Here is a 14,414-nt window from a genome sequence, read left to right as displayed (position 1 = left end):
ATGAATCTATAATCCTTTACCATACCGTAACCTGTTCTACCTTCCTTCGAAGCAAATACAACTCTAACTTGTCTCCAAGCGCTGGGAACATGATTTAGTGAAAGGCAGCTGTAGATAATCGTGGACAGCCAATTTACAGATGCATCTCTCAGAGATTGTAATATAATTGGTAAGACCCCATCGGGACCAGCACTTTTGAACGATACGAGAATCTCTTACTAATTTCAAAACCGCATAAAAATTTACGCCTATTTGCTTAACAGCTGCAAATTTGATGTGTAATACGCTCTTAATGCAAGCAAATTACATTTCGGATAAACATAAATAATTAATATAAAATTGAAAATTAAAATGAATAATGAATTTAAAGCAATGTTAAGAATACAGGAAATATTAGGCGTTTTGTTTTGTAAGCAAATTACAAAGGAACAACCGCTTATTTTAAAAATAACATATGAAACAACACTGCTCGCTTATTTAGTCCAACCCTTTTTACATGGTTGCCAAGACTAAAAACTCGTCTATTGTGAACGATTTTTCGAAGTACATATGAAATTTCCAGTTCACTGTCATCGAATGATTTCGTTAATTTTTCGTATTTCGTGTTATCATTGTTTGTAAGAAATACATAATTTCTTTTATTTATTATTTTACAGTTAAAAGGCATGAAAATTCAAATTTTAATCATTATGTAGAAAGAAAAATGTTCTTACCAATAATTGGAAAGAATTTTTATTCATTTTTGAAATTTTACCTTTAAATTTTACTACGGATTTTGCATATGTAAGCCTAACAAATTTTCCGTTTTGTCCAGAGTTGCCATCGAAAGTGGTGCTTATTTTATTTGTTCTTTTGCGACATGCTTACAAAAGAAAAGGCCTATTGAAATTTTATCTAACAAAAAAATTAATAATAGTTTAGAAAACACACTTAATAAGTTAAAAAATTTAATTAATTTTTAATTATTCTTCTTTATGTTAGGAGTACATAAATTTTTGTATATACCTATATTATGTACATATTTATAAAATTATTTTTCATAAGTCTGCAAATTTTTAAATATTTTATATTTACAGTTATTCTATATCAAATATGTGAAATTTTTTATATTTCTGCATTTTTGTTTACAAACTTTGAACATATTATTGGAATATTCGTTGAAGTTCCCAATGATCATTCACAATAGTTCGATTATTACGTTGGTAACACTTTTTTCTTTACTGGCCGAAGTATACCACTACTGGCCGAGATAGAGAAAAAAGTGTTAATGTTTTGCGTATAATTTAGCCAGTATAGGCCAGCAAAGTGCTGTTTTTTGCCTCACTTGTAAGCCATCGAAATTGCTTAATACAATATATACCATATATTAGGATAAAACCATCAGCTAAACCATATAGTTACAGATTCTCACCTCTTTTAACAATATTCCATGTCAATTCAAATGTGATGGAGGAATAATTTTGACATTATGTTTGATGTTACACATAATTTTTGCAACAATAAAGCAACTTGTTCACAACTCTCAACTGACGAACTTGCAGACATTTTTCAATAGAGGTTGATAGCACTGTAATTTGTTATTGCTTGTTGGGTTTTCTTTAAATATGTAGATAAATATATTTTATTCAACTGGAATAATATATAGCGATGGGCAGTATAGACAGAGCTTGCATATCCGGATTTTTATGTCGTCTGTGTTCTGAAATGCATCGGATAGTTATACACATATACGGCGACCAAGGAAAAAAGTTGGGGCTTGTTGAAAAGATTAATGGCTACTTACCAATTACGGTATATTAGTTATTGATAATTTATTACTAATTTTTATGGTTCTATGTATAGATTTCACCAACGGACCCTCTTCCAAAAACTATTTGTGAATCATGCCTTCGACGAGTGGAGCAACACTACGATTTATTAATGAGGTTGTCAAGAATAAGAGAAGAACGTTTTCTAAGAGTAAATAAGGTAACTGTATTGCTTATAAGATTTAGGACTTTTTAAAATGTTTTGAAAAAATTCAATTGGCAAATATATTATAGATAGTTAACAATACATCATTAATAAACTGATTGTAAGAATTCTGATAGTTCCTTAATATATGTTACATTATACAAAAGCTTGAACTGTTTGTCGCTGTTATTTGTATTATTTGCAAATTTGAGTGGATATTCATATAGTGAAAACTGTGCAAAATACTCTGTTAAATATGTAATCTAAATTTGAGCGAATTAAATGTTAAATGGAATGAAAATTTTTTTTTTTTATAATTAGATGAATAATTTCACATTTATTTAGTTCAGTAAGTAGTTACGGCTCAACTAAGTCAACTTTTGTTACCAAGTACTTGTAATTGCAATTGTAATACCATTTTCTTGATTAACGTTCCTATATGTTTGTGTAACATTTATATTTTAATATTAGTTGTTGAATTAAAATAAGGGCACGCATCGTTCATATAACTTAGGATATTTAAATTTCCTGAACTCCTGATTTTTGTATTTTGTTTACAGAATTAATACTCCACTTATCCTGAGCCATATTATAATTAAATTCTGCAGCATAACATTGAACTCATAATCACAATAAAGCGTTCTTGGTTAATAATGTCTTTATATCTCAGATAATATATAAATTGAGCACTGACTATCTACAAAGGTAAAGTGAAATGGATTATAAATTCATTTAAATAAAGCAGTGTATATGTAGTGACAGTTTAAGATTTGAACATTAAATATGATTATAGATTTTTTTTTAGATAATTTTTAACATAACCAAACATTTGCTCTTTTTATTCATATTCGGTACTGTTAGACAATGTTATGCATAGTGGCACATCGGTTTTTCAATTTCATATTTTTACTATTATTTTTGTAATTTTTAGTTTTTCCTAAATTTTAAAAAAAATATACACATACATACATACATCACGATTTTAACTGAGTGACGAGGTTCAGATAGCCTCGACTCTCATGACCAATTTTAAACCGGCATTTACTTTTTTTCTTTCACTCTCAGTTTTTTAATTTGTATGGAAAGCAACAATTTTGATTTTGACGTGCCCATGACACTCTGCATGCATTTTCGATATAGCCCGAAAGAGCTGATTTTGAAATGACTGTGACGCTCTACATAATATGGGACTTACCTTTTTTTATTGTCTTTATAGAAATCTTTATCACTACTTGTTTTGTCGATTTTTAGCGCTTTTAACTGGCATTTGATTTTTGCCTATTTTATTATGTACATATGCATATACTATATATAATATATTTAAACTAGCTTGAGCATGTAGTGAGAATCTTTACGTTGCAATTGAATTTAGTGACATATTGCTACTAATTAGTCAGTAATACGGTTTTTGGATCGTTTTAAGTATATTAATAACTTATTATCTCATACAACTTTTTGTTAAAGAACTTTATTTTTTAGACATTGGAGTTATTTGTCGAAGTTAAAGCATTTAAATTACAAATATTCTATATATATTATAACTAATAATTTAATTAAAAATTTTTGGGTATGATATCTTGAAATTAGACATACACCAGCAAATAATTCAAAAGACATGTTGATTTTCAATATTTTAATTTGTGTTAAATACATACCATACATAAGTATACTAAATTTTCAGCGACGAACTATTCTGGATACTATTGATGTTTCTAGCCCTGAAATATCTGAGGAGGAAGTTTACAACAATACAGATGAATATAACTCAATATCTTCCATTTTACCTACAACGGTATCTGCAGCTTCTTCACCCGATACGACAGTTGAAATACAACCACAAAATACTGAGGAGGAATCTCCTATTTAGACTACGCATTTAAATTGTTGTGAAAATCAATCTCCTGACTTCCTTAATTATGCGTTTTATTGTTACTGAATTCATAATATTTTTTATTTATTAAAAGTTTGAAAACTAGGATATATTAGCAGTAAGTCAATGTTAGTTGAAAACCTTGAAAACTATGTATTTTATATAATAAAAAATTATTTATTTTGTATAATGAAAAAAAATATTTGTTTTATATAATTAAAAAAAGAATTTATTTTTATATTAAAAAAAATTTATTTCATTAAAATTCAATTCAGTTCATGCAGTTTGATTTAATGTTTAGCATAATTTTGTTTCATTATATTTATATAAGCTATGTAAGTTATGATTAGTAACGAAGATTCTTACAATAAACTAATATATGAACATTGTAAATACATAAATATAGTTTTTCTTTTCAAATAGAACTATTCATTTTGTATATTAATATAAATAACATTACTTATATATACAAATTTAATAAAGCTGAAATGTAAATAAAAATTATGTTATTGATGCAATTTTATTTTATGAATATGTACGTATCAGAGAACTGCAACTCGAATCATTGACGGTTTTTCGATGATTTGACTTTATCTAATTTATACAAATAGCTGACAGCACTTATAATGATTTATACTCTGCTCATATGATACTGATAAACACCGACATTGCACACGAAAATGATGCAAGTGATTTATGAATCATTTATGCGTATTACATCACATTCGTGAAAAATTTGTTTATTGCGGATATATTTAATTGTTACGAAAAACTCTGTGACAAATAAGTCAGCATTTAAAAACTAATATGATTTTGCTAAATCGATAAATGTCAATAACCAACCAATGTAAATCTTCAACCGTATTACCTCCAAGTATACATCATTTGATAGGGCAGAGAAAACTCACAATGCGATGTTGAATCCCGCAATATGAAAGCAACTTCACTTCCAGCGCCCCTTGGAGATGCATGGCCAAGTGGTGGATGGTACGTGTGACATTGATTGAAAAAGGGTTGCCAGAGATAGAGATTGCCTGTATAGGAGAAATGTTGAACAACGCCTCTAAGACCTGAACAGTTAGGAAGGTGGCACTAGTTATGCAACCGTTGCACCTTACTAATGTTTGGGTTCTGCGGATTGGAAATGTGGTAGACAGAACAGTGCCAGTGGGATTTTCGATCGAACTAGTATTGGGTTCAATTCCGTCCATTAGAAGTAAGATCTCCCGAACTATGTTAACAAACACATACCTGCTAGTGAAGTCCCTTTGGGAGGTGTCGAACGGCACTTGCTCATCACTAGCGACAAGTGGCTCCGGGACGTTGGCCTGACCGTTCTTAAAATCACGTTCTTTTCACTGCTAGTGTGGTGTGCTTTAGCCCTACTTCCTTTTGCATACAAGGTCCTGTATATGGTGGTCTAATGGTTTTCTGATATTATCTGAAAGCATGAAAACGTGGGAGCTGCAGATCATATGTCGTCTGTGTATGAAAATTGGGTTGTTGCTATAATCTGTTGCTGGCGTCGGTTATACCTCCCGCAAATATTCACGAAATTGGTTTAAGAAGTTTGATTGGTTAGAAGGCTCAAGGAATTCGTCAGGCTGAAGAAGGTTGATACTATAAATCATCTCTGCCGCCTATGCTACTATGCCTTCTTTTACTGATACCCGTAGCCCTAAAAAAACTTATAAGAGTAATTGGAGCCATGTATATTTCGGTTTTGCCATAGAAGTTAATTATTACTGTGTCTGCGGTCATGACTTCCAATGGTATCACTTCTGAAAACGGATAAATCTGTCAATCCTTTCTCAAAAACTAAATAATCGTCGGTAAATTACATGTTATATAGCTTCACGCATGGTGACAAATTTCTCGCCAAACACTTATATAATTGATTTCTATGATATTTGTATAACAGAAACCAAAAATCATCCAAAGTAGAAATGAAAAAATGAATCGTTGTTTATGGCTGTTCCGTCCATTGACAGTGCAATTTTATTCATTATTTACGTATATGTTCTATCGAGTCATGCCATCAGTCCGAACCAAACGATAAGTTTGTTATAAGGTTGGTAAATACATTGCTCTCTTTGTTCGTATTATAACAATTTTTTTAATTAACACAGCAAAAGTAATCCTCATAGTTTAATGGTACATAACACACAAAAAAATTTTTAAAGAATGTTTAGTTTGGATATATAATAGTACATCAACAGTTTATAAACGTACATGCTTATATATTGTTTTACCAGATATAACTTAATAAATATATGGTGTTGGTTGACAAGGTTATTATCCATTGTTTGAGTTAGAAAATCCTATATATAAGAAGATCCTATATATAAGAAGACCCTATATATAAGAAGATCCTATATATAAGAAGGTCCTATATATAAACGTTTATATGCGTTTTACTGTTTTCCGTCTAACAAGTTTTTTATTTAAAAAATATATATTTATAAAACAATTTTCTTATTTCAGAGAAAAAAGAATTGTTTTTATTATGAACGACGTTCATAATAATAAAGTTCTGTCATAATAAAGTTCTGTAGGATGCATTTTTATTTAAGCATTCACTCCTACATGTTTCGGTAAATAAAATTCAAAATTATTTTTCGTATCAAAATTAAGATTTATTATATGTATTACTTTGTGTTTAAAGTAATAGTTTATATCAAAAAAAAGGGAAAAAGGATTTGAAGAAATTGATATTTAAACTATTTGAATAAAACTGATTTGATTTTCACAATAACATTTTTTCGCTTACAAGTTTTCTTCTTTTAATTAATGTACGATATAAGAATACGATCGACAACATATGTTCTGTTAGCGTATTCATTAAATTTTCTTAATTTATACATTTAATTTTATATATATATTATTAATATAATAGTTAATTTGCTTTAACAGTTCGGAGTAGTAAAAAGAAAATAATAAAATATTTATACTTGCAGCATTAAGCAATATTTAAATGTTGTAAAGAATAATTTACATTACCTAAATAGCTAGCTGAGTAAAATTTTATTTTCAAAATGTTTAGTTATATGCGATAATTTATTTGAATTTTAAAATATACAAGACTAATTTTCAGATATTAAAAAATATTGACCAAATGGTGAAATCCTAAAAAAAAGTAACGGGAAAGCATCGGTTATACGTAATTATGTTTTTGACTTGTATTGAACTTATTCTGAGGCTTCATCTTCTAAACCAGAGTATTTATTTGTTGATGGTGATGAAACCTAAAACAAGAATAAATGTTACAAAAATTGTAGAAAATGTTTACATTATATTTACGTATTTAATATATAATATAAAATTGCATAATTTTCCATATATATTACTAAATATATTATAGAACAGAAAAAATAGTACAAACAATTTTTCTTTGCGCATATGCAAAAATATTAATAAAACTAGTTTCTTAATCCTAATATTTGTTGAAAACATATATACACTTAGAAAAATTCTGCGTACAGAATGTAAATTTTGTCTCAACAAATAAAAAATTATTAAATAAATAAATTTTTTAATACAATTTTATTTTTTATTAGTACTTCTATTCGTTATCTTCATATTAAACTAAAACTTATTTCTAACAGATTAGTTAAAAAATTATAATAATTAAAAATGTAAAAAATTAGCGCTAACCATAGTAGAAAAAGTCCGCGTACAAGAGTTTAACAAGCTTCAAAATATGTTATTTTTTAACGTTACGTTTTAGTGACTTGTTGGATAACCTTTCTTTTTTATGACCTCCATCAGTTGCTTTGGCATCGAATTGACCAGCTTCGCGGTCTCATCGCTTCTAATTTTACCCCATTCCGCGATTATCACGTTCTTCAGCTTTTCTTTGGATTTCTTGGATGGACGCTTAGATCTTCGAGCTCAATAATCCTGTTAAGTTGTAGTTGTTTATTACTCTTTGGATAGAAGAATATGACCGGTTAACGATTTGACCAATTTCGCGATGTTTTCTTGATATATTTGATATTAATATATGGTATTAATTTTTTTTCCTTTATTTGCCATTATGTAAAACATAAACCACGCCAAATTTTTATTGTAAAAACTTCGAGAATTCTTTTTACATTTTGTACGCAGACTTTTTCTGCCATCGATAGCGGTGATTTTTTATATTTTTAATTATTATAATTTTTCTACTAACCTGTTAGAATTAAGTTTTAGTTTAATATAAAGATAACGAATAGAAGTATTAATAAAAAATAAAATTGAATCATAAAATTTATTTATTTAATAAATTTTTATATGTTGAAACAAAATTTACTTTCTGTACGCAGAGTTTTTCAGCTAAGTGTATGTCAAATTATTAAATTTTTCTTAAAACTTTTATTATGAATTCCCAGTATTCGATTTAATCGACGTAAACACATCACTTTCAATTTTAAGTAAATGTATTGATAAATATGGACGTTGGTGTATGGGACCTGTAAGCAGATAACATGAAAGGATACACAAGACGATTACATGAGTAGGGAAATGGGTGAAGGGGGAGGAAAGAGGATGTGGAGGAATTGGGTGGTTTATATTGCACATTGTCTCGGATCTAGGTGTGTGCAAAAGGACAGGCGAGCTTCAGTTACTTCTATTGTAAACAACATTTGGTTGCCTGGGTAGACAATTAGCTCCTATACATAGCTACTACTGAAACACATATTGACCCAGGGTAGTTTTACTTAGTATTCCAAGATAGTAATATCAAAAAAAAAAAAAAAAAAATTTCTTCGAAAATTCTATTAACATCTGTATCTTCCTGACTAAGTTAATTTTAGTTACCTCTAAAAATTGTTAAAAAATTTATACTTACTAGGTTAGGCTTGCTAGATTGAGGTTTAGGCAGTTGGCGGTCAGCTTTTAATTCCCGTTTGGGTTTTTCTTTTGGTTTTCCATCCTTATTTGGATTGTTTTTCATTTTTGTAGTTTCTAATCTAAAATTGACGAGTAAAAAAAAAGTTAGATAAGAATATGTATGTATATAATAAATCAAAAATGGTGAAGGTATCAATTAATAAATAAAACGAAATCAAACATATTTTACTAAAAATAACTTATACATATTACACATTACTGAATTAGGATAACTAATAAAATAACTTTCATACAAAAATCTACGATATTCAACATGTACATGTTCAAAATTGTTTATTAAAATTTAATTGTTTATAAGTATCTCTTAATTCTATTTCGTTTTTATCTATGCAAATTTAAAACTTAGAATAGCAAAATTTTCATTGATTGGATAAAAGAAGGCGATAACGAAAAAAAAAACGAGAGGTGGTTTTTAATTTTATTGTTTCGAAAGTTAGGCTTCTCACTCCTCAGTTTACAATACAGAGCATTTCTTGGAAAATTTAGAATTTTTTGTATGACATCATCAAGTAGACGAAACTAACAGATATGTCACTAACATTCAAATGTGAGTTGGTGCAGGCAAAGATTCAGTTTAGTGTTTTGTTTTTGTATACAATTTAATACAAAAACAAAAACTAAAAATAACTTTACGCACCAAACCTTAAATACATTTTGTATTTAATTACAAAATCAACTACCTCATATGAAAAATGCATTTTATATTTTCAATTTTAAAAATATTCGGCAGGCCAGTGTAATTTGGATTTCTATAATTAAATCAAAAAGTAATAGAAGACGAGTTATATAAAGTATAAACCAAAATATAATTTATGAGAATACAATAAATATAGATTTGAAATATACTATCAGAATCTGATGCAATAATCGCTATTTTTAAAATTAATATATATGTATGTGTTAATATAGATAAAAAAAATTCTCACATAGTGGAATTTTCAGCTCTGGAATGTTAAATGCAAATTCCTGATAAATTTGTTATTTGTAATTCCTACTTTTTTCAATTAAGTTAAAACATATAAATTACCTGTCATTAAAGTCGCGGACTTTAACATTTCGGTTCATTTCCCTTTCCTTATCATAGTCACCTAAAACAAATTTAGTTACTATTAGGGTAATTAATGATGGTATATGATTCACCTTGCTGAATCTTTTGTTCATCAACTTTTCTTCGCCAACTCATAGTTGAGTTAGGAATTTCTTTTTCAGATTTTTCTCCAGTTTGTTTTAAATTTTTTTCATCGACATTAACATGATCCAAGTCCCGCTTTAACTTTTCTTGTCTACGTATTTCAGCTAAACGTTCTTCAATCTCTAGTTCCCGTTTCGCTGTATCAACAGGTTTAGCAGAACCAAACACTTTTTCTGGTGCAATTCCTGCTGGTTTTTGAACCTTCAAAGATTTTTCGACACCGTCTAACTTTATATCTGATATATTTAAATTTTCTGGTAAGGGTAAAGTACGAGGTTTTAAATTTAATTTAGGTCGATCGTTTGATTGCACATCGAAATTAGTATTTGACTCCTGTTCTTCATTATGGAATCGATCGGGCATTTTGTTTTTATAGTTTTGATCCCAAGTTTTCATTTTGCGGCTGCTAGATTTGGGTGACAAATTATGGTCCTGCGATCGGTTACCATTTCTCCAAGAAGCAAAATTATTTTCGTCAGTGCCTTTCCTATCTCTCATCGAATTTACACTATTATTTCCATTGTCCTTTCGCCAGTTTCCACTGTCGCGGGATTCAGAAGAATTTCCAAAGTCATTGTAATTTCGTCTATTACTTCTAAGCTTACTATTTTGTTCATTTTCATTTGACACATCAATTCGAATTCTACGCCCTTTAATTACTGGATCAGTTAAACTAAGTACATGGATTAAATCTTCGCGAGATTCAAATTCAACATATCCAAAACCTCGCACTCGTCCAGTTTCTCCTTCTTCACGTGGCAAACGTAACGAAACCACCCTTTCTGTTTCAAAGAAATCATATATATCATTATCGTTAATATCAAATGGAAGGTTAGTTATATAAGCAATGAAAGGAGATTTATGAGGAATATTGTTGTCATCAAATATTCTGTTTGCTCTAGGTGCTGTAGGAAGTTGATAAACAAGTGGTAAATTGTTTCCTTCATCACTGTCTTCACCGTCAGGATTTCTAATTTTCTTTGTAACTTTAGTTGTGCCTGGCGTTTCACCGTTAGATAGAAATGACTGCAATGATATGACAGTTCCTTTATTTTTTCTTCCCTTTTTTCCTGAAAATAAGACATTTCAAAATATAACATTTTAACCTTTTAACATTTAAGTTTTCTATTAAATTAAAGTTCATTAAATTACTACAACATTATGGCGCGTCATCATCTATCAAGTAGAATTAACTAAAAAGCAATTATATCTACAAAAATTTTGTTAATTAAAAATTTTAAAAAATATTATAGTCCGTGGTCCTAAATACACAATTGAATTAAAATACACATAAAAAATTAAAAAAAAAAAAAAATCAAGACAGCTCATTTTTAGATAAACCCATAAAATTTCGTTAATCTTTTATTAGTTTGAAATGGTCTTATATCAAGTTTATAATATAATAAAATTGCAATAGTATAAACATTGATCAATAGTATAAGCATTAATAAGCAACAAATCATTGTTAAAAGTAACACTTTAATATTTCACTAAACCAATTTAACACGTAGCATATTTTTTACAATAAATTTCTCTAACATGTGATTCTACTTTTTTTTAACAAATTTTTAATAGCACCTTTTCAAATAGATTATAATAAGTATAGAGACATATTATTATATATTTTTTACTATATTATGAAAATTATATCTAACCTGAAGAAGCCATTTTGCAAAAACAAACTAAAAATGTGGTACTAATATTTCGTTTGTAGACATGATATCGATGTAAAAACAACGATAAAATCTATTTCCTGACATTTTAAAATGTATATCGAAAACATATCAAGCATTAGTTGGATTACACAATATAGCAGGCATGATATATAATTTGATCAAACATGGATTAAGAACAAATATTTTAGTCTGAAGTAGGCAAACATTTAAAGTGAAAATAGAGTTTAATGTTATTTAAATGCTAGCTTAACGCGGCTAGTGTATTTTGACTTCCTGAGCAAGAATATGAGGCCAATTTTTTTATTCGTGTTGACATTTTTTCGGAAAATGTGGAAAACCTACGTTATCATATAGTAACCGTGGGTCGCCTAGGGTACATGTTTTTTTATAAAAAGAAGCGGTTCTTTTTTTCGTTTTTTCCTTTGAAAATACAAGAAAGAAAGACTATTTTGTGAAGAAGTAATACATTTTTATTAAGAAAATCTGCAGGAAAGTAGAAAATTATTGAAATTGAATGAAAATGAACTGTTATATGAGACAAAATCCTTCATGATTTTTTATGATAGATCGAAAAACATTTGACACAAGGTCCAACGTTGCATTTTGTACATGCTGTTCCTGCGTTAACTTTGCAATAATCACCAGCATAATATCTACGATTGGATGGTACGACATAGTGTTCAATATGATCTTAACGGAGAGTGTGTTGAACTTGACCCGTTTGGTGGGAATATCTGTTAATAGGTGATTTGGGTTTTGTACTATAATGTTTGTAATAATATGTAGTCAGATGTCGTTGAAATTTAAGCTCTGACATATTCGTTCCCACTTTTCGATGAAGCTGCCATGCATTTTGAATACAAGCATCTATCAACCAGGTAAAGATGCTGGACCACCATTTCTTTCCTCTGTAAGCAACGCGGTATTGTGCCAAATTTTAGTCAAATCTGTCCACACCACACATATATTTGTTATATTCTGTGATCGCACAAGGATGCGGTACATTTGTTATGCCTCTGTGCTGTTTCGAATAACCGTGCACCATTGATTTGGGATCTTCATCTCCTTCTCCATCGAAATTTTGCATTGTCGACCGTTAGCCAATACAATTTCACATATAGATTTTAGTTGAGTTGGGCAAACATTGTCTGGGATGCCAACAGATACCTCTTTAGCATCCTTTTTACCAGAAATATTTCCATCTATAGGTAACTTAATGTGAATGGTAGTGGCGCGATTAATAAGTTCGTTTTCTTTATTTTCTGTTATCTGATCAGTATAATCAAGTACTTTTTGCAAAGATAGACCACTATAAAATGGTGTAATATATAAAATGTTAAATGAATAATGTAATATTTATAGAAAAAATGCCTTAAAAAAAGAAAAAAATACACAGACAATGAAATAAAATCGTAGTTTTTTTCATAAAAACACGTACCTTAGGCGACCCACGCTTACCATATGGTAACGTCTGAAGTAAATCGTAAACAAATGAAAAAAAAAATATTCTTGCCGAAAAATTTTGATTTAAATTCTATAGTTTATTTCAATAAGTATCAACTAATATAGATTTTATTGGATCCGGCCGAAAAACAAATATTTTATAGGTACACTTACCGATGTGTCATATCTAAAATACAATTTTATTCAATTTTTTTCTTTTGCACTTCACTTTGATTTGCGATAAGTACGGCATGACCATTCAGATTGTCATAAAATAACTTTGTTGGAATGATGCAACTTTCGTGCGTAAAATAACGTATTAGCCAAGTCTGTAGGTGTTATAATATATATGTTACGCATTTTTATGCAATATCTTGATTTGCATTACCATATGGTAATCGTGGGTTATTTTGGGTTAAGTGCATGAAAGAAATGAAATTTATTGAAATTGAAACTAGTAAATAAAACAAAAGTTTTCTCGATGTAGATATGCTCACTTTCAATTTGCCACCAAAAATAACTAGCAAGAAAAAACTCATAGACGCTGTAATAAAAAAAAAATGTGAATTTATTATTACATTATCTTACAATTTTTTTCCGACGGTACGGACACGTCGGAAAAACGATATGGACACGTTTCTAATGTGCATTGTTGTTGCTTCATTTGCATAAGAAGAAAAAATTTTGTTTGCATTTGTATTGCATGTCTTTTGTTTCTGTTTTTAAATAAAGATATTGTGTATACATTTATTGATGCATATTTAATATTAGGAAATGAATTACACACATATAATATTTTATTACGGTTGGATAATTTGTATTATATTTATACCGGAAATATTTGACAGCGTGATAAGTCACTGTCAATTTTCAATCATTAGTCATTTTATTTGAACTCAACTTTTTCAAATAGAACGCTAATGGCTGATGCATTCCATGTACTGTATAGTTGAACGGCGCCAACTGCATCTTTTGAGGAATCTGCCATAAGAGTAAGTTGGTCCTTTGGCGCCATAAAATTAAGAAGGGTCGCCTGTACCAGTTCATCTCTACAGCATTGGAATACTATCGCGTTATCAGGCGACCAGGCGATTGCTGTTTTATTGTTTTTGCGGTTCTCAGACATTAGCGAGAACAAACGTTGAATATGCACAATATCTCGCAAGAATGGATGGTAGAAGTTTATCACCCCTAGAAATTGTCAGAACTGCTTAGTTGTTGTAGGTAGGAAGTTGTAGGAGGGAATTCACGTGATGCCTGCACTTCACTTTCTGGGGGGCGAAACCCGAACGTCATAAATCGAAGCTCGAATAGTCAAAATGGAGTTGTAATAGCTGTATTTGAGACGTCTGTGGCCGCCACTGGAATCTGATGGTACGCCTTCTAC

The 14,414-nt window shown here is 29.4% G+C and overlaps 2 protein-coding genes across 2 annotated transcripts; one reads left to right on the top strand and one right to left on the bottom strand.

Moving 5' to 3' along the window:
- Positions 1-1,492: 1,492 nt before the first annotated feature.
- LOC119683871 lies at positions 1,493-4,197 on the top strand. The gene is made up of 3 exons (XM_038097742.1): positions 1,493-1,791; positions 1,843-1,968; positions 3,635-4,197. The coding sequence occupies exons 1-3, from the start codon at positions 1,648-1,650 to the stop codon at positions 3,818-3,820; spliced, it is 456 nt and encodes a 151-aa protein (XP_037953670.1). The 5' UTR covers positions 1,493-1,647; the 3' UTR covers positions 3,821-4,197.
- Positions 4,198-6,862: 2,665 nt separating this feature from the next.
- Positions 6,863-11,651, bottom strand: LOC119679972 (eukaryotic translation initiation factor 4B). Its single transcript, XM_038092575.1, has 5 exons — positions 11,564-11,651; positions 9,857-10,978; positions 9,744-9,804; positions 8,655-8,775; positions 6,863-7,068 (listed from the first exon to the last, which is right to left on the bottom strand). The coding sequence occupies exons 1-5, from the start codon at positions 11,574-11,576 to the stop codon at positions 7,012-7,014; spliced, it is 1,374 nt and encodes a 457-aa protein (XP_037948503.1). The 5' UTR covers positions 11,577-11,651; the 3' UTR covers positions 6,863-7,011.
- Between the last annotated feature and the right edge of the window lie 2,763 nt (positions 11,652-14,414).

This window comes from Teleopsis dalmanni, chromosome 2, assembly GCF_002237135.1.
Source record: "Teleopsis dalmanni isolate 2A chromosome 2, ASM223713v2, whole genome shotgun sequence".
NCBI lineage: Eukaryota > Metazoa > Arthropoda > Insecta > Diptera > Diopsidae > Teleopsis > Teleopsis dalmanni.
Note: the sequence above shows the minus strand (reverse complement) of the source record. Positions and strands in the feature narration are given on the sequence as shown.